Source organism: Pinus tabuliformis, chromosome 2_1, assembly GCF_031772625.1.
Source record: "Pinus tabuliformis cultivar Carrire ecotype Pingquan chromosome 2_1, CPIR1, whole genome shotgun sequence".
NCBI lineage: Eukaryota > Viridiplantae > Streptophyta > Pinopsida > Pinales > Pinaceae > Pinus > Pinus tabuliformis.
Window position 1 is genome coordinate 89,279,157 of NC_142299.1, and position 27,693 is coordinate 89,306,849.

The following is a 27,693-nucleotide window of genomic DNA, read 5'->3' on the forward strand; positions in this document are numbered from 1 at the left end:
TACTGAGAAGTGCTCAGTTGACCTTGAGCTTATTTTGCATTTACCTACCTACCTACCCTAACAATTCAAACTTCACTTGTAGCTCAAGCAACATGATATTTCCAATAAAGCCAATCAATTGTCTTTTCTGATATGGGAGGCTCTTGACTGCATTCAACCTCAACATAACCATGGTAGTGGGATGACCAACTCAACTCATAATATACTTGATCTTCATAATGCAAATGAAAATGAAAGACCGGAGTGCAAAGCTTGTCCATATATTCACTTACAGGGTCCAAGAAGACATGGTTATGTTGATGATCGTCATAATATTCCACATCTTTAGACAACTGATTCACAACCACACAAGGTTCCTCTGATGTGCTATCCACTTTTCTATTTGACAAGTTTTCCAACTGCCTTTCTGAATCATTCCAACAAACAATGGAATTTTCCTCACTATTATGACTATTATTTGGAGTAAGCTGCTGCAAGGAATTACAAAATTGAGCAAGCTTTTCCTCTGCCTGAGGGTCATAGAAAATTTCCTCCAATATTTCTTCTTGCTGGGTGCAATTAATTTCGTCTTCATTATGATCTGAAGCCTGACAAATTTGCTGCATCTCTACATCAATATCAAAGGATAAAACATGGTTTTCACAGGTAAACTCTTGTTGCTCTTCATGCGGCGCTTCATGGAGTGTTATACCTTCTTCTTGGTGCTGAAAAACATTGTCATGAAGAGCCTCTAAAATTTCTTCATCTGTAAATTCATCATCACCATAATAATCCTCCAAGCACTGAATAAGATTCAAAGAATGCCTACAGCAATCTTTGAGCAGCAACAAAGAAGGATAACATTCTTTAAACATTTCACAGAACACATCATGGAAATCAGCAAGAGAAGATAATGAACCATTTTCCAAACTTTTATACCAAGACCATGCTTCTCCTTCTAAAGTAGCCATAAACATCCTCATGAGACAATCTTCAGGGAAATGAACCTTAAGACTGCGTACATGTATGTGAAACTTAACCAAATGGAGAGCAGCATCATCCTTCTTTTCATCTTTGAATATTGGAAGATCATCCAACCAATCAACCTTTGGCATAGGATTTGGAAAACCAGGGATATGAGACCGATTCATAGGAGCATACCTGGCATTCTTTCTTGCAGTGGAATCCATCTTGAAACTTCATCAAGCTACTGATCTTCTAGCAGTGGAGTCACCTTCTAATTTGTTCTTTGATGTGTGGAGTCGCCAAGGTAGTTTTGCAGCCTTGAAAATCATTTGAACTCCTGCTACCTTCAGAAATTCAATCTTAAGCTCCCGGCAGACGCACCAAAATGTTATCACAAAACCAGTACTAGGGGCTGCAACCAAGCAAAGTTTCATGTAACTGTTTCAGACCATACTTTAGATTAGGAATTAGCCTTCCTAATCAAAGAGGGCTCTCTCACAACTCTTGATAAAATCCTTCAAACACTAGATGGCTAACTCTTTATTCACTTATGAAAGCATAACTGGTTGGAAACACATCAAACTGGCTCTCATTGGGCTATGGAGTCTATAATATTAAGTAAACAAGGAAAACACAGTGATCTCATGGAAATCAAGGCTCTTAGCATTACATGTCAAACATACTCCACCAAAACATAGCTTGCTGAATACACAGGAAGTCAGAGCATATAATTATGAATTCTGAGTGATTGCATACAACAAGACTATAAAATAACATAAAGTATAAAACACCATCACTACATTTGAACATGACAATCCTTCGAGAATCTTGAGAAGAGAATAACTCTGTTTTACTATTACTGTCAAAAAGGTCTTATAATGGCCCAAAACAACACTGTTTTTCTATAAAGTATCCAACCTTTTTTACATAAAAGTTATTCCTATATATAGCCAATCAAAACACTACTGCACGAGACTCCTCAACAAGCATGAAGGGAGCTCGGAATTTTGACATTAATGACCTTAACTATATCATAAACAAACTAATTGATTACAAGAGATATGGTGCTACGAAAACAGAGGACTCTGTCACATTGGCACTTTAAGTCTTTCTCCTCGTATACTTTGCTGCGTTCTCAGAGCTTGCCACCTGTAGCATTACAATAATAACCAAACCCAAACTGAAAGCAGATTCAATGTATGGACAACTCCGGATACCTGATGCATAGATGATTCATCAACCAATAAGAAAATGAAGCCTATATTCTCGGTTGCTACCTCCCATCGGTGTTCATGTATTAATGATCCAGTTTCAAGCCATTTAATCCTTGGATAGTCCCGTGTGACTGAAGAAAACTCATGATCTGGCCATCCCATAACTAGACAAGTGTATCACTTAACACCTCAGCAGCTCTATCACAACCCTAAAAACTCGGACATAAAGTGAAACTTTCAATAAGAAACAAAACTTCACCTTTTCTTCGAATATTTACACCTGGCAACCTTTTTTAAATATCTGACTGACCTTCTATAACCTCCATGCTGACATTAAGTCATCTCTTTAAATATTTGCTGACCTCAGCATTCAAACTCAAGTTTTTAACATAACCAGTCATCTACAGCAGTTTCGTAGCGCAACTTTAGTCATTCGATTCTCTCAGCTCGTAACGGATTTGAGGAAACTGAAAGAGGTTTTTCTAGTTCAGTATGTTAGGAATAAAAGCCTCTTTCAGTTTTCTAAAATATTCTTTCAGCTGCTCTAAATACCTCCCGGAAGTTGACTGCTTAAAACAGAGAAATATGCCTTGTTTCAATATCATGATGACAGGACCTTGAGTCAATGGCTGAAATTTGTCTTCCTCCATTTGCGCATGAACATAATGATCTATAACATCCAGCAATTCCACAAACACAATCCCAAAATCCAGCGCGCTGTTGTAGAGGCCATGTGTCATACAGTTAACACGTATGTTGTCACTTGTCCATAATCGGTTTCACCCACATGTAAGACTTTTTGTGAGTTGGCTCATTACTCCTTTGCTGGCCACATACATGGTACCAGAAAATATCTACAACACCAACAACCGATGAAATGAAAACAATGCTTCCCCTTTTTAATGCTTTTGGTAGAGAATGTGACAGCTGAGACATATGATAAGCTGATTCAACGTTGATAGACATAAGAAATGCGAAATCTTCATATTTATACCGACATTATTAATCAACATATTGAGTTTCCCATTGCAAAATGAAAAACATCTTTCACTCAACTCCTCTTGTGCTGAACGAGATGATAAAATATAGACTATACCATCAAACTGCAGCCCAGATTCCTTTTACTGAGTCAAACATTCATTAAAATCCTTCAACTGACACAAGGTAATGATAACTTGGAATAAGTCAACGAACAGAAGCCTTCTCATAACCGATTCTGATCAAGCATTGATTTTAAAAAGGACCACGGTTTTGAGACTTGAGTATGAAACAGGGTTTTGATGGAACTTCGTTGGTGATCATGAGAACCTGCCACAACAACTATGAGCGCAAAGCAAAATTACCACTGGAATGTTCCCCTTCAATGAAGTACAAGCCCACACAAAACAGCTTGACAAACCTCATTTCCTGCAGTGTTTCCATCAATTCACTTTAAATATCCGTCATTTCCCAATTTCGCAGCGCAGCCAGTGCAAGGTCAGTGTTTTTACTACGAAATCACTAAAACAGATAGCGCTGCGAAACTGCTAAAAGAATTCTGGCGCTGCGAAACTGCTAAACAAAATTCAGGCGCTGCGAAAACACCCTGACTTTAAGCTAGACTAAAAAATTTTGACAACAGCGTTTTCAGTGATAACAGTGGCTCCACTAGGGATAGTGTGCCCCTGTGGTACACTAAGAACATGCAGCTCCAGTGCCTTATCCATTTTTGACAAACTAAAATTTGCTTGACAAGCATGGCTGTAGGAAAAAGAAAACTATATCTACTGAGAAGTGCTCAGTTGACCTTGAGCTTATTTTGCATTTACCTACCTACCTACCCTAACAATTCAAACTTCACTTGTAGCTCAAGCAACATGATATTTCCAATAAAGCCAATCAATTGTCTTTTTTGATATGGGAGGCTCTTGACTGCATTCAACCTCAACATAACCATGGTAGTGGGATGACCAACTCAACTCATAATATACTTGATCTTCATAATGCAAATGAAAATGAAAGACCGGAGTGCAAAGCTTGTCCATATATTCACTTACAGGGTCCAAGAAGACATGGTTATGTTGATGATCGTCATAATATTCCACATCTTTAGACAACTGATTCACAACCACACAAGGTTCCTCTGATGTGCTATCCACTTTTCTATTTGACAAGTTTTCCAACTGCCTTTCTGAATCATTCCAACAAACAATGGAATTTTCCTCACTATTATGACTATTATTTGGAGTAAGCTGCTGCAAGGAATTACAAAATTGAGCAAGCTTTTCCTCTGCCTGAGGGTCATAGAAAATTTCCTCCAATATTTCTTCTTGCTGGGTGCAATTAATTTCGTCTTCATTATGATCTGAAGCCTGACAAATTTGCTGCATCTCTACATCAATATCAAAGGATAAAACATGGTTTTCACAGGTAAACTCTTGTTGCTCTTCATGCGGCGCTTCATGGAGTGTTATACCTTCTTCTTGGTGCTGAAAAACATTGTCATGAAGAGCCTCTAAAATTTCTTCATCTGTAAATTCATCATCACCATAATAATCCTCCAAGCACTGAATAAGATTCAAAGAATGCCTACAGCAATCTTTGAGCAGCAACAAAGAAGGATAACATTCTTTAAACATTTCACAGAACACATCATGGAAATCAGCAAGAGAAGATAATGAACCATTTTCCAAACTTTTATACCAAGACCATGCTTCTCCTTCTAAAGTAGCCATAAACATCCTCATGAGACAATCTTCAGGGAAATGAACCTTAAGACTGCGTACATGTATGTGAAACTTAACCAAATGGAGAGCAGCATCATCCTTCTTTTCATCTTTGAATATTGGAAGATCATCCAACCAATCAACCTTTGGCATAGGATTTGGAAAACCAGGGATATGAGACCGATTCATAGGAGCATACCTGGCATTCTTTCTTGCAGTGGAATCCATCTTGAAACTTCATCAAGCTACTGATCTTCTAGCAGTGGAGTCACCTTCTAATTTGTTCTTTGATGTGTGGAGTCGCCAAGGTAGTTTTGCAGCCTTGAAAATCATTTGAACTCCTGCTACCTTCAGAAATTCAATCTTAAGCTCCCGGCAGACGCACCAAAATGTTATCACAAAACCAGTACTAGGGGCTGCAACCAAGCAAAGTTTCATGTAACTGTTTCAGACCATACTTTAGATTAGGAATTAGCCTTCCTAATCAGAGAGGGCTCTCTCACAACTCTTGATAAAATCCTTCAAACACTAGATGGCTAACTCTTTATTCACTTATGAAAGCATAACTGGTTGGAAACACATCAAACTGGCTCTCATTGGGCTATGGAGTCTATAATATTAAGTAAACAAGGAAAACACAGTGATCTCATGGAAATCAAGGCTCTTAGCATTACATGTCAAACATACTCCACCAAAACATAGCTTGCTGAATACACAGGAAGTCAGAGCATATAATTATGAATTCTGAGTGATTGCATACAACAAGACTATAAAATAACATAAAGTATAAAACACCATCACTACATTTGAACATGACAATCCTTCGAGAATCTTGAGAAGAGAATAACTTTGTTTTACTATTACTGTCAAAAAGGTCTTATAATGGCCCAAAACAACACTGTTTTTCTATAAAGTATCCAACCTTTTTTACATAAAAGTTATTCCTATATATAGCCAATCAAAACACTACTGCACGAGACTCCTCAACAAGCATGAAGGGAGCTCGGAATTTTGACATTAATGACCTTAACTATATCATAAACAAACTAATTGATTACAAGAGATATGGTGCTACGAAAACAGAGGACTCTGTCACATTGGCACTTTAAGTCTTTCTCCTCGTATACTTTGCTGCGTTCTCAGAGCTTACCACCTGTAGCATTACAATAATAACCAAACCCAAACTGAAAGCAGATTCAATGTATGGACAACTCCGGATACCTGATGCATAGATGATTCATCAACCAATAAGAAAATGAAGCCTATATTCTCGGTTGCTGCCTCCCATCGGTGTTCATGTATTAATGATCCAGTTTCAAGCCATTTAATCCTTGGATAGTCCCGTGTGACTGAAGAAAACTCATGATCTGGCCATCCCATAACTAGACAAGTGTATCACTTAACACCTCAGCAGCTCTATCACAACCCTAAAAACTCGGACATAAAGTGAAACTTTCAATAAGAAACAAAACTTCACCTTTTCTTCGAATATTTACACCTGGCAACCTTTTTTAAATATCTGACTGACCTTCTATAACCTCCATGCTGACATTAAGTCATCTCTTTAAATATTTGCTGACCTCAGCATTCAAACTCAAGTTTTTAACATAACCAGTCATCTACAGCAGTTTTGTAGCGCAACTTTAGTCATTCGATTCTCTCAGCTCGTAACGGATTTGAGGAAACTGAAAGAGGTTTTTCTAGTTCAGTATGTTAGGAATAAAAGCCTCTTTCAGTTTTCTAAAATATTCTTTCAGCTGCTCTAAATACCTCCCGGAAGTTGACTGCTTAAAACAGAGAAATATGCCTTGTTTCAATATCATGATGACAGGACCTTGAGTCAATGGCTGAAATTTGTCTTCCTCCATTTGCGCATGAACATAATGATCTATAACATCCAGCAATTCCACAAACACAATCCCAAAATCCAGCGCGCTGTTGTAGAGGCCATGTGTCATACAGTTAACACGTATGTTGTCACTTGTCCATAATCGGTTTCACCCACATGTAAGACTTTTTGTGAGTTGGCTCATTACTCCTTTGCTGGCCACATACATGGTACCAGAAAATATCTACAACACCAACAACCGATGAAATGAAAACAATGCTTCCCCTTTTTAATGCTTTTGGTAGAGAATGTGACAGCTGAGACATATGATAAGCTGATTCAACGTTGATAGACATAAGAAATGCGAAATCTTCATATTTATACCGACATTATTAATCAACATATTGAGTTTCCCATTGCAAAATGAAAAACATCTTTCACTCAACTCCTCTTGTGCTGAACGAGATGATAAAATATAGACTATACCATCAAACTGCAGCCCAGATTCCTTTTACTGAGTCAAACATTCATTAAAATCCTTCAACTGACACAAGGTAATGATAACTTGGAATAAGTCAACGAACAGAAGCCTTCTCATAACCGATTCTGATCAAGCATTGATTTTAAAAAGGACCACGGTTTTGAGACTTGAGTATGAAACAGGGTTTTGATGGAACTTCGTTGGTGATCATGAGAACCTGCCACAACAACTATGAGCGCAAAGCAAAATTACCACTGGAATGTTCCCCTTCAATGAAGTACAAGCCCACACAAAACAGCTTGACAAACCTCATTTCCTGCAGTGTTTCCATCAATTCACTTTAAATATCCGTCATTTCCCAATTTCGCAGCGCAGCCAGTGCAAGGTCAGTGTTTTTACTACGAAATCACTAAAACAGATAGCGCTGCGAAACTGCTAAAAGAATTCTGGCGCTGCGAAACTGCTAAACAATATTCAGGCGCTGCGAAAACACCCTGACTTTAAGCTAGACTAAAAAATTTTGACAACAGCATTTTCAGTGATAACAGAGTAGCAAAAAGAAAGAACAGGACTATCGTGGAAGCAGCTAGGACCATGATGTATGATCAGGATATGCTAAAATTCCTGTGGGCGGAAGCATACAACATGACAGTCTATGTCCAAAATAGAACTCTTCATATGTCATTGGGCAAGATTACTTTGGAGAAAGTCTTAACTGGGAAGACACCTGAAGTCAGTCATTTCAGGATATTTGGGAGTTTAACATATTGTCGTATACCCGAGGAGAAGAGGAAGAAGTTGGATCAAACTACAGAGAAAGGATATCTAGTGGGATATAGCGAGAATGCTAAGGCATATAGAATCTATCTTACAGGGAACAAGAAAGTAGTAGTTCGACGAGATGTAAAGTTCATGGAAGAAGGGCCTTCAGAAAATCTCAAGAAATGCCTTCCGAGGAGCAGTCAAAAGATGAGTCGTTGGTCAAACCACTTCAACCAGCGGAAGCCAAGAATTTTCCTTCAGAACAGGAAGAATCACAGGAAGAGGAGGAGTTAACAGATGCACCTGCTACCAGAGGAAAAACGAGTAGGGAACTCCGACAAATTCTGCGGAATGGAGAAGATTTCATCGATGCACCGAGAAAAGATAAAAGGGAGTGAAAACAGCTAGATAGGTATCAAGCCTTAGTAGCTCAGGATCGGGAACCTTCCAGTTTTCAGGAAGCCGCTCAACATCAAGTTTGGATGGATGTGATGATAAAGGAGTACAGCTCTATAATGGTGAACGATGTTTGGGAAGTAGTGCTTACGCCTCAGGACAGATCAGTGGTAGGTTCGAGATGGATCTACATGTTGGTTTGGGGTAGCATTGGATGTGCTCTAGCCACGAAATTTGGTGGAGAGGATCGGGCACAAGAGATATTAAAATAATTAATATTTTTAATGGAGTCCCTAAGTTTAAACTTCGGGAAAAGAAAATATTAATGTGTATTAATATGAATCTGTGTTAGAATGGTCCAAAAGACATGGATCAAGCCATATCTAATCTTAGCCATTGATTAGGGACTTAATCTCGGTTGTTGAATCATCAACAGGAAAAGTATAAGAGGAGGCTTGAGGGTCACTTGGAGAGGCATACCAGATGATTACTCATTCTATTCTCTAGAGCAGGGTTTGCTAAGAGAGATAGAATTAGTGATTGGGAGAGTAGTTGAGGGGCATTGAGTACAGAGGAACAGAGAAGGCAAAGATTGTTCCGGGAGAGCAACGCAGCAGCCAAGGAGGGTGACGCAGAGCCAGAAAGGGCTCACGCAAGGCCACGCAGAGGCAGCGAAGTGCTGCGCAGAGCACCAGAGAGGCCAACGTAGCTGATGCAGAGGCTCCCAGAGCTTACACAGGGCCTCCTAGGGCTGACGAAGAGCCAGCGTGTGACAGAGAGGGGTTGATGCAGTCCAGATTGGGCAGACGTTGCGGTTCCAGGAGCAGTTTTGTGCTGAGGAGCTGCCGGAAGGGTTTTCCGAAGCTTCAGCCAAGAGATTTCTCAAACTGTGAGGTATAGCTGCTAAGGAAATTCTCTATTGGGTAGGCCAGTTACGGCACCCAGATTGTACTTTGATATTGCTTAATAAGAAAAGCCTCAGATAGTTGCACCGGTTTTCCCGCATTGGGTTTTTCCGGGGACATTGGTCCAAAAATAATGGTGTCATGTGGTGTGTTTGTTCTTGTTACTTTTAGTTGCTGATCTGTAATATGTTGAGCATGCACTGGTGTTTATTTTCAGTATTTACTTTGTAAATAACTTGTTAAAGAAAAAATAACAAGTAGGTAGGAATAAATAAGAAAAAGTGCATGAAGGGTTTCTAAATTAAGTAAACTTAGAAACTTCAACATGGTTTCAGAGCGTGATTGCAAATCATAGGAGGACTAGAAGACATCAGCCGAGCGGAGCAATAGCAACAAAAACAGTTGTCTTGAGGCGACAGAAGCTGTTTATAGCAGCGCAAAAGCCAAGGAAGTGTGACGCAGAGCCAGCCAGCGCCACACAGAAGAAGTCGGGAACTGCGCAGAGCCTCAGAGAGGCCATCATTGCTAACACAGAGGGCTAGAGGGCTGACGTAGACCCATCCAGGGTGATGCAGATCCAGCGTGAGGCAGAGAGGGGCTGACGCAGTTCACAGAGAGGCAGTTGCTAGGGTCTAGAAGGGTACAAGAATATTGCAGAGTGGAGTTGGTGAGGTACTGTAGTCAGAACAGTACCTGACAGAGCAAGGCTAGAGGAGTTGTTACCAAGGCTTTCTAGTCGAGGAACCCAGATCAGCAGTGCAGTTGCACAAGACGATCAGAGTAGGGGGCATCTCGACAAGCGGCAGAAGGATTTCCAGGAGGGAAATCAAGACTCAGAGGGAGTCTAGAAGAGAACTTCCAAACGAGAAGTAGAGACTCAGAGGAATCAAACAGAGAACTTCCAAGAGGGAAGTAGAGGAGCATCATGGCACTACACGGGGTAAGAGACAAGGATAGACTGGACGGAGAATCGAACTTCGCAGTCTGGAAGGCCAGAATCTTATCAGTGCTTGACAAGAATCGTGTCAAGAACTTCACCTTGAAGATAATAGCTATCCCAGTCGACCCCAATGATAATGACAGGTACGAAGAGGCAATGGCGAGGGCCAAGTGCATCATCCTTGATGGGGTCAAGGACCATGTAGTTCCACACATTGCCGAGAAGGAAACGACATATGAGATGTGGGAGGCCCTCAAGAAATTGTACCAGCATACTTCTGTGTAGAGAAGAATGCTACTTGAGAATCAGTTGAGGTCGTATCAGATGAAGAAGGGAGAACCGATTGACACCTTCCTCGGAGGACTGAATGAGATCCGAGATCAGTTGACTGCTATAGAGGCGACACCGGATCAGGAGCTGATGGTGAGGACAACCCTGAATGTTGTCTCAGAAGAATGGGAAGTATTTGTCTAGAGTATACTGGGCAGAGGGACACTTCCACCTTGGGACGAGATGTGGGCAGCTCTTCGCCAGGAAGAGATCAGACGGCAGTCAAAGACAGGTAGCAGTAGCAAGGGGATCAAAGTCAAGCAGGAGGAGGAAGATGTGGCCCTAGCATCTGAGGGAAAGCAGGAGAAGCGGAAGAAGAAAGATCTCTCCAAGATCAAGTGCTTCCACTGTGGGGAGATGGGTCATTATGCGACCCAGTGTCCAAGGAAGAAGAGTAAGGGAGAGTCTTCCGAGACTAAGGCAGTGCCAGCACGGGCAGAGAAGGAAGTTTTGATAGACGATGACTGTGCCATGAGTGCACACACGCCACTTGAGCGGAAGTGGGGAGACATCGAGCTATAGTCAGATGGACTACAGGCGATGAGGGGCAGGATCCTCGAGGTACCTAGCCTCTTGGATTAGACCTTGCTATGGGAGCCCCGACGAGGAGTAGCAGGACTGGTTGGGTGGGTAGAGACGGATGTGGATGGAGCAGCAGAGAGAGCTACAGTGCAGGAGTCTCGAGACAGCGCAGAGCTAGCAGGCTGTAGCAATGCGAGAGGCACAGGAGTGTTGCACCAGTGCAGGAAGGCACAAAGAGGTGTGCAACGGTGCGAGATGCAGGGATTTGTTGCAGCAGCGCAGAGGTCAAAGAGGGAGCATTTGTCAACGGTAGAGGGAGCTTCAACATCAGTGGGTGTCTCTAGCCCAACAGGGAGGTCAGTTGGGAGATCAGTTACTGACTTCTTAGTAACTAAGTTGTAGTGCAGCAGTGGGCAGCGTGATGCATCATCATGAGAGGAGGTGCAGTGCTGGGAGAAAGGACCAGTAGCAACACGGATGCAGAGGGAGCTATCGTATAGATGCAGCAATGGCAGTGGCAGTACCATGGGCAGCAGTACAGGAGGCAGCAGTGCAGAGGATGTTGGGCAGGAGGGCCTAGCATCAGCATAGGTACCAATGCCGGATGATCTGAGTAATACTCAATGAGGAGTATTGCTAGAGCACAGTCCTCACTAAGAGGGAGTGTTGATTTGGGGTAGCATCGGATGTGCTCCAGTCACGAAATTTGGTGGAGAGGTTGTGGCACATGAGATCTCCAATACCCAGAAAGGGTTTGGGTAGATTCTAAACAGATCAGGAGATATTAAAATAATTAATATTTTTAATCAAGTCCCTGAGTCTAAACTTAGGGAAAATAAAATATTAATGTGTATTAATATGAATCTGTGTTAGAATGGTCCAAAAGACATGGATCAAGCCAGATCTAATCTTAGTCGTTGATTAGGGACTTAATCTCGGTCGTTTAATCGTCAACAGGAAAAGTATAAGAGGAGGCATGAGGGTCACTTGGAGAGGTACACCAGATGATCAGTCATTCTATTCTCTAGAGCGTGGTTTGCTAAGAGAGATAGAATTAGTGATTGGGAGAGCAGCTGAGGGGTATTGAGTACATAGGAACAAAGAAGGCAGAGATTGTGTCGGGAGAGCAGCGCCGCAGCCAAGGAGGGTGACGCAGAGCTAGAAAGGGCTCACGCAGGGCCATGCAGAGGCAGCGAAGTGTTGCGCAGAGCACCAGAGGGGCCAGCGTAGCTGACGCAGAGGCTCCCAGAGCTGACGCAGGGCCAGCGTGAGACAGAGAGGGGTTGATGCAGTCCAGATTGGGCAGACGTTGGGGTTGGAGGAGCAGTTTTGTGCTGAGGAGCTGCCGGAAGGGTTTTCCGGGGTTTCAGCTAGGAGATTTCTCTCAAACTATGAGGTATAGATGCTAAGGAAATTCTCTGTTGGGTAGGCCAGTTACGGCACCCAGATTGTACTCTGATATTTCTTGATAAGAAAACCCTTAGATAGCTACACCGGTTTTCCCGCATTGGGATTTTCCGGGGACATTGTTCCAAAAATAATGGTGTCATGTGGTGTGTTTGTTCTTGTTTCTTTTAGTTGTTGATCTGTAAAATGTTGAGCATGCACTGGTGTTTATTTCCAATATTTACTTTGTAAATAACTTGTTAAAGAAAAATAACAAGTAGGTAGGAATAAATCAAAAAAAGTGCATGAAGGGTTCCTAAATTAAGTAAACTTAGAAACTTCAACACTTCAAGATTAAATATGCTACAGACGACAGTGTGGAAAAATACAAATCCACGTTTGTGGCTAAGGGGTATGCTTAGAGGGAAAGAATAGACTACAAAGAAACCTTCGCCCCAGTAGCCAGGTATACATCTATTAGAACCGTGATATCTCTTGCAGCACAGATGGGATGGGAGATTCATCAGATGGATGTCAAAACGGCATTCTTGAACGGAGTGATAGAAGAGGAAGTATACATTGAACAACCAGAAGGCTTTGAGACACATGAGAAGAAGTCTCATGTATGCAGAGAAGCCTTGTATGGGCTTGTTGTCGCACAAAGTGTCTAGGTACGGCGACAACGCTCAGAGTAAGGGTTGTCACTCTAATCCTTACTCACTCCATTTAGACTCTCTCCTAGACAAGTCAAGGGGGGTAGTCCCTAAGTTAAATGGATGAAGATAGCCTGTGAAACATAGGGTCTGGGAGATTTTAATGATGGACAATTTAATGAATTTAAATGAATCTCGATTTACTCAGATGAATAGATTAAACGCTAATGTAACCAAGACACGACCACCAGATAGAGATGATTATAGCCCAGTGCCTCTAATTTGAATTAACCATAGATTAAGTAGGAAAACATGTCATCCAAAATAATTTTCCAATATGTGATGAATAGTGACAATCATGAATGATCAATATAAACGCCCAAAATTGCAATATGCAAGAGATTCTAGATTTAAAATAATTTTTATTAGGAATTCAGATCTAGAACAATTAACTTTCTCCTACCGCCAATATAACTTAAAACATTTATCGCATCTTGACCATAGAAGAATCATGAAAATTTGAAACATAGCATTTAATACCAGAAACACCAAGGAATTTTAAATTAACACTTTAATTATTCCTTAGGCAATTTAAAGAAGTAAAATAAATCAAAGGGTTAATAAATTAAAATTTTAATGGGCCATAGGCCACATTAAAATTTCTAATGTTAATGCGCAAATACCTTAAATTTTTATTTTTATTTTATTTTTAGATTTTTTTAAATATTTAGGATTTTTTAATTTTTTTGGATTTTAGATTTTAAAAATTTTAATGATTTTCTAAATGTTTTAGATTTTTTTATTTTTAGGCTTTTTTATTGTTTTTTTGTGAAAATAATAAAGTCAAAACCAAAAATCAAAAGTTAAAACAAAATAAAACCAAATCATTAATAAAGAAAAAATCGAAAAACAAAAGCCCAAAAAGAAATTTGAATTCTTAAAAAAAAGAACTAACCCTTAGAAATCAAACCTAAGTCGAAATTAAATGAAATTAAAAAAAAAATGCAATCGCTAACCCTAACTAAAACACAATCGAATAAATAAAAAAGGGTAAAGCTTTGAGTGTTTGTTGTTGTGTGTGTGCAGGTTGGACGATGGAAACGGTTCAACAGGAACAGAGACGAAAGAGATGGAGCTCGAATGAGTTAGCTGCGAGGAGATAGATGCAAGGAGAGCAGCAACTATGGGTAAGGAAGGATGATGCAGTCAAATGGAGTTGCAGCAGATAAGGGGAATCGGCAGGGAAGAGGAATGGCTGCGAACAAAAATACGTCGAGGAGGGCATCGAGGGGAAAAGATAGACGTAGCAGCGAGAGAGGTAAGGAGTCGCAGGGTTAAGGAGAAAGGAGGATGCAGGCTGCAGAGGGACGGTGATGGCTGTGGGAGGATGAAGGGCGTAGCTATGGGAGCTGCGGAGGGTTTGAGGCAATAAGCAGTGAAGGTAGATCAAGCAGACAAATTTGGGGGATGAACGATGGGACCCAGATGCAGCAGGCAGCGGTGGAAGAGCTATTGGACGAATGGAATGCAGATCAGGTGAATGGGACTGTTGGATATGCAAAAGAATGGCAGTGAACAACCAAGAGAGAAAGAAGATAGGAGTTTGATGGATGAGAGGATAAAAAAAAATTCGAAATTGCAAAATGAAACCCAAAAACCAAGGAACAAATCCCAGAAACCCTTTGAAAGCTTTCTGGAAATTTTAATTAAAATTTTGAATCCACCTGCTTCAGATCTAACCATGAAACCCTCACGAAATTTCCAGATCTTATAAGATTTTTCAGATTTAAAACTCTTTAAACCCTTAGACTGCAAAATTAATTGAATAATCTCCCTGCAAAATTATGCTGATGAACACCAGAAATCTAGATCTTACCCTCCAGGGCCTAGATTTGGACTCTAAACAATTTTCTTCTTCAGATCTGTAGCTGCAAGACAACAATAAAACACCAAAACGATATATACAAAAACCTAGAAAAGCCCAACTCAGAAAATCGAAAATAACTTACAGATCTATGCACAGGAATGGTAGATCTATCAGATCTGGCGAGTGTGAGTCTAGCTCTGCTCCCAGATTTGATAATCTACGGCTCCTAACAGCCAGATTTATCAATTTAGCACAGAAAAAAATTAAATTTTTAAAGTTTAAAGGAGGTGTTGAGATCAAAACTCTTTATGCATCTCCAGTGAAAAATATCATATGATAAGCCCGGAATCAAATTGAGCTGGGCTCTTCAGAAAACACAGATCGAGAGTTGGCTGGTCCAACTGAAGACTTCCCCGAACGCCCGACGATCCAAAAATCAAGACTTTCCTGCAAAACTCAATTCAACCATCCACATAGAGCGAGAAAACAATAATAAAACTCAGACAAATAGAGATACCTGCTATTACGTTCAGAATTTAGATTATTATTCAAAACCCAGCGACTGAGCAAGATACCTGTACTCAAATCACTCTTCAAAAGCTATTATCAATGGCTAAAAAAAAATTTACGCATGAAAATAACACATCTTACAGTAATTCCAAGAAAAGTAACACTAGCGAAAATTAACCCCAAAGTCTTTCTTTATTATCCGAAAAAGATTACAGAAGAGCTTTTCACTTAGCACACGATCAAAAGATTGGATCCATCAACTGACAAATGACTTCCTATTTAAAGATAAATCTTCCAATGGCTAGTTCGAGTGATCCTTGTCAAAGCAATCTTGACCGTCGATGAGAATTAAAATTTCTTTTAATCTCATCCGTCGAAATATTAAATTTTTGAAGAAATTCGAATTTTTCAATTAAATGCATTTTAATTAATTCAAAAATTAAAATTTTGAATTAATTTCCTCAAAATTTTGACTTTGACTTAACCCCAAGGACCAAAGGCTTAAAATTTAGCAAAATAATCAATTTACCTTAATCCCTAGACCTCTTAAAATTTAATTTTTAAGGACCGACGAATTTTTCCTTCGGAGAACTAGAATTAATTAAATTTCTGACTTAGAATTTTAATTAATTTTTTGCCAGAAAATTTAATTAATTAACCTATGAGGGGATAAATTATTTTTCCAACCCTCAAGACACTTTACATCATGATTTTCATAACCTTTTACATCATAAGGAAAAAAACCCATTTGAAATAGACCCTCACAGACTACCCATTTCTGCGACACAAATATAATCCAACAGACCAAGTAATTTGTAATAAAATAACCTAACCAAATAGTTAGGATTATTCCCAAATTACTTTTACATAGACTCGATCTATAACACTAGGACTTGCCTAAGATCCTAGTGACAAAATCCATTCCGGCTTTGGGGTAAGGCTGAAGGAAAACTCTACTGACCATTCGAGAATGGATCGGTGAAACAAAAAACCTCCCGGAATGTAGATCATCAAAGAAAAGTAGGTTTACATAGGCAATTACATACACGACACCGATTTGCTGAGATTATTTACATTATACACATGTAGAATGGGTTTACATTATAACATGATGATCAGGCTGATGATGATAATTGGATGGTAAGGACACGTCGATCATGCGTTGTCCCTTTTGCGAAGAAAATGGGGTATACTGCTATGGTCGTTGACACGTACTAGTCAACAGGGCTCAAACAGGCACCTAGAGCATGGTATGGTCGAATTGATGGCTACTTGCAGAAGATGGGGTTCGTCAAGAGTGACGCAGATCCAAATCTCTACTATCTGGTTGTAGAGAATGAGCCTCTAATCCTAGTATTATATGTGGATGATCTCTTCCTGACAGGATCATCCAGGCTCATTGAGGACTGCAAGAAGAATCTAGCCACAGAATTCGACATGAAGGATTTGGGACAGATGCATTATTTCCTGGGGTTGGAAGTTCAACAGCAAAAGGGGGAGATCTTCCTTGGACAAGGGAGATATGCTACAGAAATTCTGAAGAGATTCAAGATGTAGGACTGTAGGCCTATGGCTACTCCAATGATCACCAACTGGAAGAAAATTGATGCATCAGAAGACAAGGATGTTGATCCCACCTTATATAGGCAGCTCATAGAGTCCCTGATGTATCTGGTCAATACCAAGCCAGACATTTGTCACGCTATCAGCACCCTCAGTTAGTTCATGGTGGAACCGTAGAGGGCGCACTGGGTAGCAGCCAAACATGTTCTCAGATATATACAGGGAACAGTCGAGTATGGACTCTTATACACCAGAAGCAATCATATCAGGGTGAGTGGGTTTACTAATGCAAATTGCGCTAGAAGTTCAGTAGATCGGAAAAGTATCTCTGGGTACTGTTTCAACATTGGATCGGGGATGACCTCCTAGTGCAGTAGGAAACAAAACTCTGTAGCTTTGAGCTCAACCAAAGCGGAATATATGGCCGCTAGCACAGCTTCATGCGAAACCATATGGCTTAGAAAATTGCTTGTAAACCTACTCAGAAGAAGGATGGAGGCGACCAGGATCATGTGTGACAATTAGAGTTGCATCAAGCTCTCTAAGAATCCAGTATTTCATGATTGGTCAAAGCACATTGATATTCGGTGTCACTTTGTCAGAGACTGTGTCGAATGAGGAGTCGTGCAGTTGAGCTACACTCTTACAGGAGAATAGATGGCAGACATCCTTACCAAAGCCCTTGGAAGAACCAAGTTCGCTTATTTCAGGGAGAAGATGGGGATGGTAAAGAATCCATTTCAGTAGCAGAAATGGATAAGTGTCAGGAGTTGCAGTGCTATGAGCAGCATGATGCAGCATTTGAAAGAGAGTTGCAGTGCAGATGCAGCGTTGGGAAGAAGGATCAGCAGCAGTACGGATGCAGAGGGAGATGCAGTACAGATGTAGCAGTGGCAGTGGCAGAGCCATGGGCAGCAATACAGGAGGCAGCAGTGCAGAGGATGTTGGGCAGCAGGTCGAGCATCAACACAGGTACTGGTGCAGGATGATCTGGGTGATGTTCAGTGGTGGAGCATTACTAGAGCACATTCCTCGCTAAGAGGGAGTGTTGATTTGGGGTAGCATCGGATATGCTCTAACCATGAAAATTGGTGGACAGACTAAAGCACATGAGATTTCCAAGACCCAAAAATCGTTTTGGAAAATTCCATCCGGATAAGGAGTTATTAAAATAATTAATATTTTTAATGAGTTCCTAAGTCTAAACTTAGGAAAATAAAAATATTAATGGGTATTCATAAAGATAAGGATGAGAAGCTTCTAAGAGATAAGGATCAAGTCTATTTTAATCTTAGCTGTTGATTAGGGACGTAATCTCGACCATTGATTCATCAACAAGAAAAGTATAAGAGAAGACTTGAAGGTCAGTTGGAGACACCCCTGAGGGAGACTAGTGAGTTCAATTTTTGGAGTGGGGTTTGCTGAGAAATTCGAACTAGAGGTGTGCATTGAAGTGAGAGGCAGCGAGTACATAACAGAGAGGCAGGAATAGTGCCGGAGGACCAGCGCAGAGATCAGAGAGGCAAACGTAGAGGCAACTGGATTGTGCAATGACTAGAGTGCCTACGTAGGTGACGCAGAGAGGCAAAGTGCTGACGCAGTGAGGCAGAGTGCTAACGCAAAGGGTCTGGGAGCTGCGTAGAGGTAAGCTGGACTGACGCTGAGCTTAGGGGAAGCGCCGAAGGTTTTTATGGTATTATTGTCGTGTGGTTATCTCTGTTGGGTGAGCCAGTTTGGCAACCTAGTTGTACTGAAGAAAAGTCGATCAATAAAATCCTCCTCTGCTGCACACGTTTTCCTGCATTGGGTTTTTCCGGGGACAATTGTCCAAAAATAACTGTGTTGATGTGTTTGATTCTTGTGCATGTATTTGTTTATGTATAATGGTGTGAGATCTGCAGTAGAATTTGTTTTAATATTTACTGAAGGGATTTTGTAAATAACTTATTGGAAAATAAGTAGGTAAAATAAAAAAGTTGTTGCAGTATCAGAATTTTCACATGGACGATGGCTGGCGTGCTCAATGGTTGGTTGGAAAAGATCGCTGGAAACAACGAACAAGGGAACAGTGTTCAGCGAACAAGGGACTAGGTTGTCGAGAAAATGGAAGCGATGAACAGTGGTGGCAGGAAGTGCGATTTGACAGTGGAAGTTTCGGTGCCAGGGAGATGGAATTCAGTGACGATGATTGATCACTGAGAGTACACAAAGAATGAGGACGACAAAAACAAAACAATGGGAGCACAACAATGAGGAACAACAGCTAGAAGCGATTGTTGGCCAAGAACGAATGTTATGATACTAGATGGAGTGAATAAACTCATATTAGACATAAATATATATTTGTATTGATGAGTTAATGATTTTTACATAGAAGGGCCCTTGGCTTATATATTGGCACGGATGCCTCTTGGCGAAAGGGCATGGTCTTCTTATCATGGCCTTTTGCCTATAATTAGCCTATAATTTCCTAGTGCTTTTTGCCTTTGGCCTAGGAAAACACATGAGACCCACTTTTTAGTATGACTTTACGAGCTATTAAAGTCATGTGACTTTTACGTCACTTTATGAGGTACAAAAAGACATTAAAGTGACTAGGGAGGGTCACTAATGAAGGGGGAGACATTAGAGGGGGTCAATGGGAGATTAGATCTCCACCCTTGATCAAGGAGAGCTGAGAGACATTAGAGGGGGTCAATGGGAGATTAGATCTCCACCCTTGATCAAGGAGAGCTGAGATCTAATCTCAGCCCTTGATCTTAGGGATAGGGTTTCCCATCATTAAGGAGACTAAAATGGAGGAAAAAGCCAAAGGTCTCATTCATTCTTCATGTGCAAATGTTGGAGACGTAATGAGAGAAGAAGAGAAGAGGAGAGGCTGAGACAGCCATTGTTTTCAAGAGGAGAGAATTTACATAAAGGGGAACAGGTCTGAATCCCTAGGTAGTGTTGTAGCACGGAGTCCAAGGAGAAACAAGGAGGTGGCATGCACACTGAGAGGGTCACATCTGTCATCTCCAGTGTAGTTTTCAAGGGGTTGAGAGGTAGTCTCAACGTGATTTTTGCACAGGTCAAGTGTTGTAAGAAGCATGCATTTCCAGGCAAAAATCTTAGTCAGACTGGCTTGCAAATCGAGGAGATTTGTGAAGACTGACAACATGCAGTACGAAGTTGAGTAAGCAGTCTGACTGCACCAAATTTGAGGGAGAATTTGAGGAGGAATGTGCTGAACAGAGGTCGATTTTCTGAGCAAAGAAACTCTGACTGTGGTCCAAATTCCAAGGCAGTCAGAGGTCCAGAACAGTGGCACGACTTTCCAAAACTGTGGCACAAGTTTCTAGGAAGACTGGCATGATTTTTGTTATGCTCTTGACCTGCAAGAAGTCACCAAATTACCAAATATGCGAAGGAATATACCAAGAACACAGAACAATAAGAAATAACAGCATGTACTTTATTATTCAGAAAGGAAAGCAATGTTCACTTACCTCTTCGAGGGGGCAACCTCCAATAGAGCTGGGCTCAATTACAAAATAAGACACGATGCTCCTCGAGGGGAGTCTCTATCCTTTATATAGGATTCATACATGCAATACCATGGGTCAATACCATGGTTCTTATTAATACCATCTATCTAATACCATGGCCCATTTGCAACTAACTGTGGTCCCTTCTTTAAATGCGGGTCAACCACTTACAATTATTAATATGGGCTTTATTGACTCTTTACTTAACTATAACTATGACTCGACCCTATTACATAAATAAGGGGGTTAGGGTTGGACCCTAACATGCCCTCCCCCATAAAAATAGCCTTGTCCTCAAGGCTGAAGCTATGGAAACTGCTGAAGGACAGTGGCTGGTTCCCAGGTCGCATCTTCCGGAGAGGTGTCTTTCCACTTGACGAGGACTTCCTTGATCGTGCGGTCGCGCAGGTGCCGTTCTCGCGTGTCAAGAACCTGTTCAGGTTGGAGCCAGATTGAACCTTCTTCATCTAATTTTGGTAGACTAGTTTGAATTCGGCAATGGTTCCCAATCACTTTCTTGAGGCATGAGACATGGAAGACTGGATGGATTTTTGCAGTGGGTGGCAAAGCTAGCTTGTAGGCTACTTCTCTGATGCGTTGAAGTACTTGATACGGTCCGTAGAATTTTGGAGATAATTTCTGACAACCCTTGTCTTTGAGTGATGTTTGCTTATATGGTTGCAGCCTCAAAAATACCTGATCCCCTTCTTGAAATTTGTGTTCTGAACGATGTTGATCTGCCTGTTGCTTCATGCGGTTTTGAGCTTGATGGAGATTCTCTCTGAGGTGGGCCAGCATGGTTGTGCGGTTCTGTAGGAGTTGATCCACTGCTTGTACCTTCGAGCATCCCTGGATATAAGAAGTAGGTGAAGGAGGGAGTTGACCATAAACTGCTTCATATGGAGTCATTTTGGTGGTGGCATGATAGTTAGTGTTATACCACCATTCGGCTAGAGGTAACCACTGTACCCATAGATGTTGCTTTTCTGAAGTGAAACACCTAAGGTAGGTCTCCAAACATTTGTTGACTGCTTCAGTTTGACCATCAGTTTGGGGATGATAGGAAGTATTGAGTTGTAGTTGGGTACCTTGTAGCCTGAAGAGTTCCTGCCAAAAGTTATTGGTGAACATTGGGTCACGATCAGACACAGTGGAAGTGGGCATGCCATGCAATTTGAAGATCCGGTCCATGAAAGATTGAGCCACCAAGGTCGGTGTAAAAGGGTGGGGTAGGGCGCAAAAATGAGCATACTTAGAAACTCTGTACACAACCACCATGATGATTGATTTGTTTCCTCACTTCGGAAGACCCGTAATGAAGTCCATAGAAACCTCTGTCCAAATTGAGGCTGGGATGGGCAATGGCTGTAATGTGCCTGGGGATTTGACTGTTTCTCCTTTGTGGCGCTGACATACGTCGCACTCAGCTACAAAAGTAAGAATGTCCTTTTTCATGCCTGTCCAAAAGAATGAACGTCGAGTGCGAGCATAAGTCTTCTGAAAGCCTAAATGGCCTACAGTGGGAGATGAGTGCAACTCCGCCAAAATGCGACTTTTGAGGGTGGATGTTGGTGATATCACGACTATGTCCTTGTAGCGAAGAATCTCATCCTGCCAAGAGTAGCCCGCTATGGAATTTGGATCCGCCTGCAATTTATTAATGAGTTGGGAGAGCAAAGGATGTGAAAACCATTCCTTGCGAGCCTCTTCAATCCATTCTGGAATGGGAAGGGAGATTGCAAGCAGGGTGCTTTCCTCCTCAAATTGGCGTGATAATGCATCTGCTACGACATTTTTGCGCCCTTTCTTGTAAATTATCTCATAATCATATCCCAACATTTTGGCAAGCCATTTATTTTGTTGTGGCAAGGATAGGCGTTGCTCCAAAAAATATTTAAGGCTTTGATGGTCTGTGCAGATTTGGAAACGCCGCCCCAATAAGTATGGTTGCCAGGTATCTACTACATGTAAGATGGCCATCATCTCCTTCTCATAGGTAGATTGTCCCAGATTTGTCCCACTTAGTTGTTGGCTAGTGAAGGCCAAGGGTCGACCTTCCTGCATTAAGACCACCCCAATACCCGTACCTGAAGCATCACATTCAATCACAAAATATTTGGTGAAGTCGGGTAGTGCTAATACGGGAGTGGAACACATGGCATGTTTGAGAGCTATAAATGCCTGTTGCGCTTCATCATTCCAGAGAAATGATTTTTTCTTGAGAAGGTGAGTGAGGGGTCTAGCAATGCGACCATAATTGCGGACAAATTTGCGATACTAGCCCGTGAGACCCAAAAATCCTCTCAAGCTCTTCAAGGTCTTTGGTTGAGGCCAATCCTACATTGTCTGGATCTTTTTGGGGTCCACCCTGATACCTTCACGCCCCACAATGTGGCCCAAATCCTCAACTTCTTCCATGCCAAAAGAGCACTTGGACATCTTAACAAATAATTTATGCTTCCGGAGCAGTTGCAAGAGCAGATCTACATGTTGAAGATGTGTGGCCCAGGTGCGGCTGTAGATTAGGATGTCATCAAAGAAAACAAGAACAAATTTTCTGAGATATGGTTTGAGCAGGTGGTTCATGAGGCTCTAAAAAGTGGATGGGGCATTACAAAGACCAAATGGCATGACCAAGAATTCATAATGGCCTTCATGAGTTTGGAAAGCAATCTTTGGAATGTCTACTTCTTTCATGCAAATTTGGTGATAGCCCGAGCAAAGGTCGAGCTTAGTAAAGAATTGAGCCCCATTTAGTTCATCCAGCAAATCATCGACAATCGGGATGGGAAATTTATCTTTGACCGTCAACTTGTTGAGGGCCCTGAAGTCTGGACACATACGTCGTTCCCCATCTTTCTTGAGCACCATGACCACAGGCGATGAATAAGGACTAATACTAGGACAAATGACGCCTGCTTCCAGGAGTTCCTTGACAATTTTTTCAATTTCATTCTTTTGGGCGAACGGATATCTATATGGGCGCACATTTAGTGGTTGGGCCCCTAGGACCAAAGTAATGCTATGATCATGTTCCCCTCTCGAGGGTGGAAGTTCATGAGGCTTGTCAAAGACCAGTAGATGGTTGTTTAAGATCTGCTGCACCTTAGGATGAATATGAAGAGAAGTGGGTTCGAAGGGCTGGATGGCATTAAATTGGGCTATAACTCCATGGTGGCCCTTTTTTAACAATTTTTCCATCCTATGCGAGCTGATGATAGAGGGAGCACCCGCCTGGAGTCTGCGAAGGGTATGTGTGTGGTTGTTCTGCTTAAAGCTCATATATAACTCTTGGAAATCCATTGTGATTGGGCCAAGTGTGCGGAGCCATTCAGCACCCAAGACAATGTCACACCCTCCCATGTGTATGGCAAACATGTGGGTCTTTAACTGATAATCCCCCATTTGAAGTTTGACATTTTCACAGCGGTCTTCACATTTCATTGGCCCCCCATCAGCAATTTGCACCTGGAAATTAGAGACTACTCTGACAAAACAACGCACGACTTCAGTGACTCTTTGATGGATAAAGTTATGCGTACTGCCACTATCAATTAAGACTACTACAGGGCGATGCTTAATAAAACCTATGATTTTGAGAATTTGGGGAGAAGAAATCCCTGCCAAAGCATGAAGTGAGATAACTGGTTCGTCAGGTGTAGCTGGGAGCACATTGTCCGGCTGATTGTCCTCATCTTCCTCCTCTGGTTCCTCAAATGGTGGGGCTTCCTCTGATGAACTGTGATCAGTAGCATAAATTTGAAAGAATTTGGTTTCCTTGCATTTATGCCCCGGGGAGTATTTCTCATCACAGCAGTAACACAATCCTTGCTTTCTTCTTTTCGCCATTTCCGCTAGTGACACCTTTTGAACCTTAAGTGTTTGGGTAGTGCTTGGAGCCTGGGTGGGGCGACCCTTGGCTATGAAATTTGGACGAGTCGATTGAGCCACTAACGCATGTTCTACTTCACGAGCTATCTTGCAAGCATCCAGCCATGAGATTGGGTGTTGCAGTCGGACGTGGGCTTGTATGGCTTCTTTGAGACCGTTGACAAAACATTCCAAGTAGAACTCATCTTGTAGACCTCTTGTGCGGAAGGCTAAGGCTTCAAAGGCTGTAATATATTCTTGCATTGTTCCTGTCTATCGAAGCTTAGTAAGACGACCCAAAAAATTAGATTCATGGACGAAGTGATCTGTGAGGGCTTTTGCGAATACCTGCCAAGTCACGGGCCTTCCATAGCAGCGTTGATGCCACTGCCACCATTGCCATCTTTCATTGTCCTGTGGAGTTTTACTCCTCGCTTAGGAATACTGCAGTAGCCGAATCCCAAAAAAGTAAATTCTGCCCAATGTCCTGCGAGAATCACGCCCAGGTATAGGGGCCCACACAAATAGTCAGATCTGTCGGCGAACCCTCAACTGCAGAGTATGAGTAGGAATGTGGCAGTGATCGAACCCCTGCTGCTAGATCTGAATGGCAGATCTGATTGTGGCGACTGCTACAGAACCCAACAGCTAGATCTGTACGGCGGATCTAATAGATCTGATTAGCGGATCTGATAGATCTGAATGGCGGATCTGAGAGATCTGAATGGCGGAACTGATTGTTGCGGCTGCGACCGGACCCCACCTACTAGATCTGATCTGGCAAAGATGATGCTTGATCTAGAGAGAAACAAGGGAACTATGGTCTCAAGGAGTGTCAGGTGCTACAAATCGCAATATACATAAGGGTCTGACAGTAGTACTCGGCCCAATCTTTCAGGGCACTAACCAAGGAGGATCAATCGTACCCTTAGCTGTACAACCCGACTACCCTATTGTATGCGCGAGTAATCTCCCAGAGTGATGTTCTCAGTGTACTGTGGCAGCAAGACGGTCGACGGTTTATCTATGGCGAGGTTTCAAGAGAGCCTAGGGGGCTTCTGATATACCCAAAGGGTACTTGGAAGACAGTCTGTGCGCGGTTCTGTCTAATGCGCTACTACTCGAAGGGGTACCCACAGCGATTACAAGGGAGTCCAACAAGCGTGACCACCTCTTGTATTTCCTGCGTGCATGCTTCCCCAAATCCACAGGTTTATGTGCTCAACGACAGATCTCGTGGTTTAAAGACGCCAGAACACGCCTCTAGCCAAAAAAAAAAATCTGCTAAAAATGGAGATCCCACCGGCCCTAGAAAGTGCTCTAATACCACTTGTTATGCTCTTGACTTGTGAGAAGATACACGAATACCAAATATGCGAAGGAATATACCCAGAACACAGAACAATAAGAAATAACAGCATGTATTTTATTATTCAGAAAGGAAAGCAATGTTCACTTGCCTCTTCGAGGGGGCAACCTCCAATAGAGCTGGGCTCAATTACAAAATAAGACACGATGCTCCTCGAGGGGAGTCTCTATCCTTTATATAGGATTCATACATGCAATACCATGGGTCAATACCCTGGTTCTTATTAATACCATCTATCTAATACCATGGCCCATTTGCAACTAACTGTGGTCCTTTCTTTAAATGTGGGTCAACCACTTACAATTATTAATATGGTCTTTATTGACTCTTTACTTAACTATAACTATGAATCGACCCTATTACATAAATAAGGGGATTAGGGTTGGACCCTAACAATTTTCAAGGGAGAGATAAGTTCCCTTGACGTGTATTTAATGCTGTACATTTTCTCTGAGATAAGCAAATAAAATCCTCGTTCAAACTGGTTTTCCCCACAGTGGTTTTTCCAAGGTCTGTGATTGACCAAAAATAAGTGTATAAAATTTGTGTGTGTGCTTGCTAAATTTTCTTATCAGCTGAAACTGAAAGTGAAAGAATAGTGGTAGCCTAGCAGTGTTTTGATTGCAATTTGTATTCATGTTTAAATATGCAATGAGCTATGGGGTTGGGCATTCAACTTGTATGCTAAACAAATTGAAACCGGGTGGGGCTACAGGACCAAGAATTTTCTACAATAAGAAATAAGCAATAATAATAATATTGGTAAGCAGTAATGCTTCTGATGTGCTGAAGAATCTCTCTCACCAGAAAAACAGATCAATAGTGTTATAGTTCATGTGTGTTCAAATCTAGCTACCTCTGGCATCTAGGTAATACACACATACAAAGAAATAGTTTTTGGTTGAGTACCATAAAATTTAGTTCCATTGATATACCCCTTTGTTTACAGAAATAGTAAGTGACATCCTAGTTCCAAATTACTAAAGATGCAATCTCTATTTTCTTATGATCTGAAAGCACATTGAGTAATATTAGGACTAAAGATTAGAGAATGTACCTCAATCATTGGATAGAAACGTGACAATTGCCAAGCTTCCTCGTCCTGGTTTCTCTCCTTTCTAATTCCATGTTTTTTCTAATCATCACAACCAGACATCTTATGAGTGCTGAAGCCATTGTAGAAAAATTGATATCAAAATGTTAAGCACATGCTAGAAACATATAAAAGCTAGTTAGAATGATTAACTAGGAAAAAATACCTTATGGGTCCCAAATTTAAGGGAGAATCCTCCAGATTGTTTTTTGGATATGGGAGCACCTATATATTCCATATTTTTCACTGCATTCATGTCATCTGAGGAGAGCCGTGCAAGCTGTACAAAAGAATACTCAAAGTTATTAAATACGAGAAATTACCCTTTTTCTCAAAATAGAAAGGACATAACTATATAACAAAGCATTAAATCAAAGTGGCTCACTTAATGCCATTGCTAGCAAACATTCCATTATAAGCCATGCACAAACCCAGAATCAAAACACCATCTTATATAAGCACATTATTCACTAGCTTTAATAAACCAAAAAAAAATGTACTTGCCTAGTTTGGTTGTTTCAAAAGACGCTATTACATCTGCAAACTTGTGATAGAAAATTAGCATTGAGAAAGTAATGCCATCAATTTCCTTGTGATTTTTCTATACTGTTATTAGCTACTCCTATCCTTCACATAAAATACTTGTAGTTCAGTCATAACTACTGCGATACAAATATTAGGTTGTGTGCATAGAAAGAAAATAGCATAAAACTGTTTTCTATATTGAAGTAAGAAAACAGAATAGAAAAATGTGTATGATAGATGGTCATATCAATTCTATGTGTTATTCAAGGAAGCTCTCAACTTAGAAGGGAGACAGAGATATC

General features: G+C 41.2%; 1 protein-coding gene across 3 annotated transcripts in view; it reads right to left on the minus strand.

Moving 5' to 3' along the window:
- Window positions 1–27,693, minus strand: part of LOC149198913 (SNARE-interacting protein KEULE-like) — a 377,844-nt gene that overhangs the window by 31,369 nt on the left and 318,782 nt on the right. For all 3 annotated transcript variants that reach the window (XM_089402211.1, XM_089402212.1, XM_089402213.1), the window contains 2 exons: window positions 27,033–27,146; window positions 26,831–26,908 (listed from right to left, as the gene is read on the minus strand). In XM_089402211.1, coding sequence (XP_089258337.1) covers window positions 26,831–26,908; window positions 27,033–27,146 — 192 coding nt within the window. The remainder of the gene's footprint in view (window positions 1–26,830; window positions 26,909–27,032; window positions 27,147–27,693) is intronic.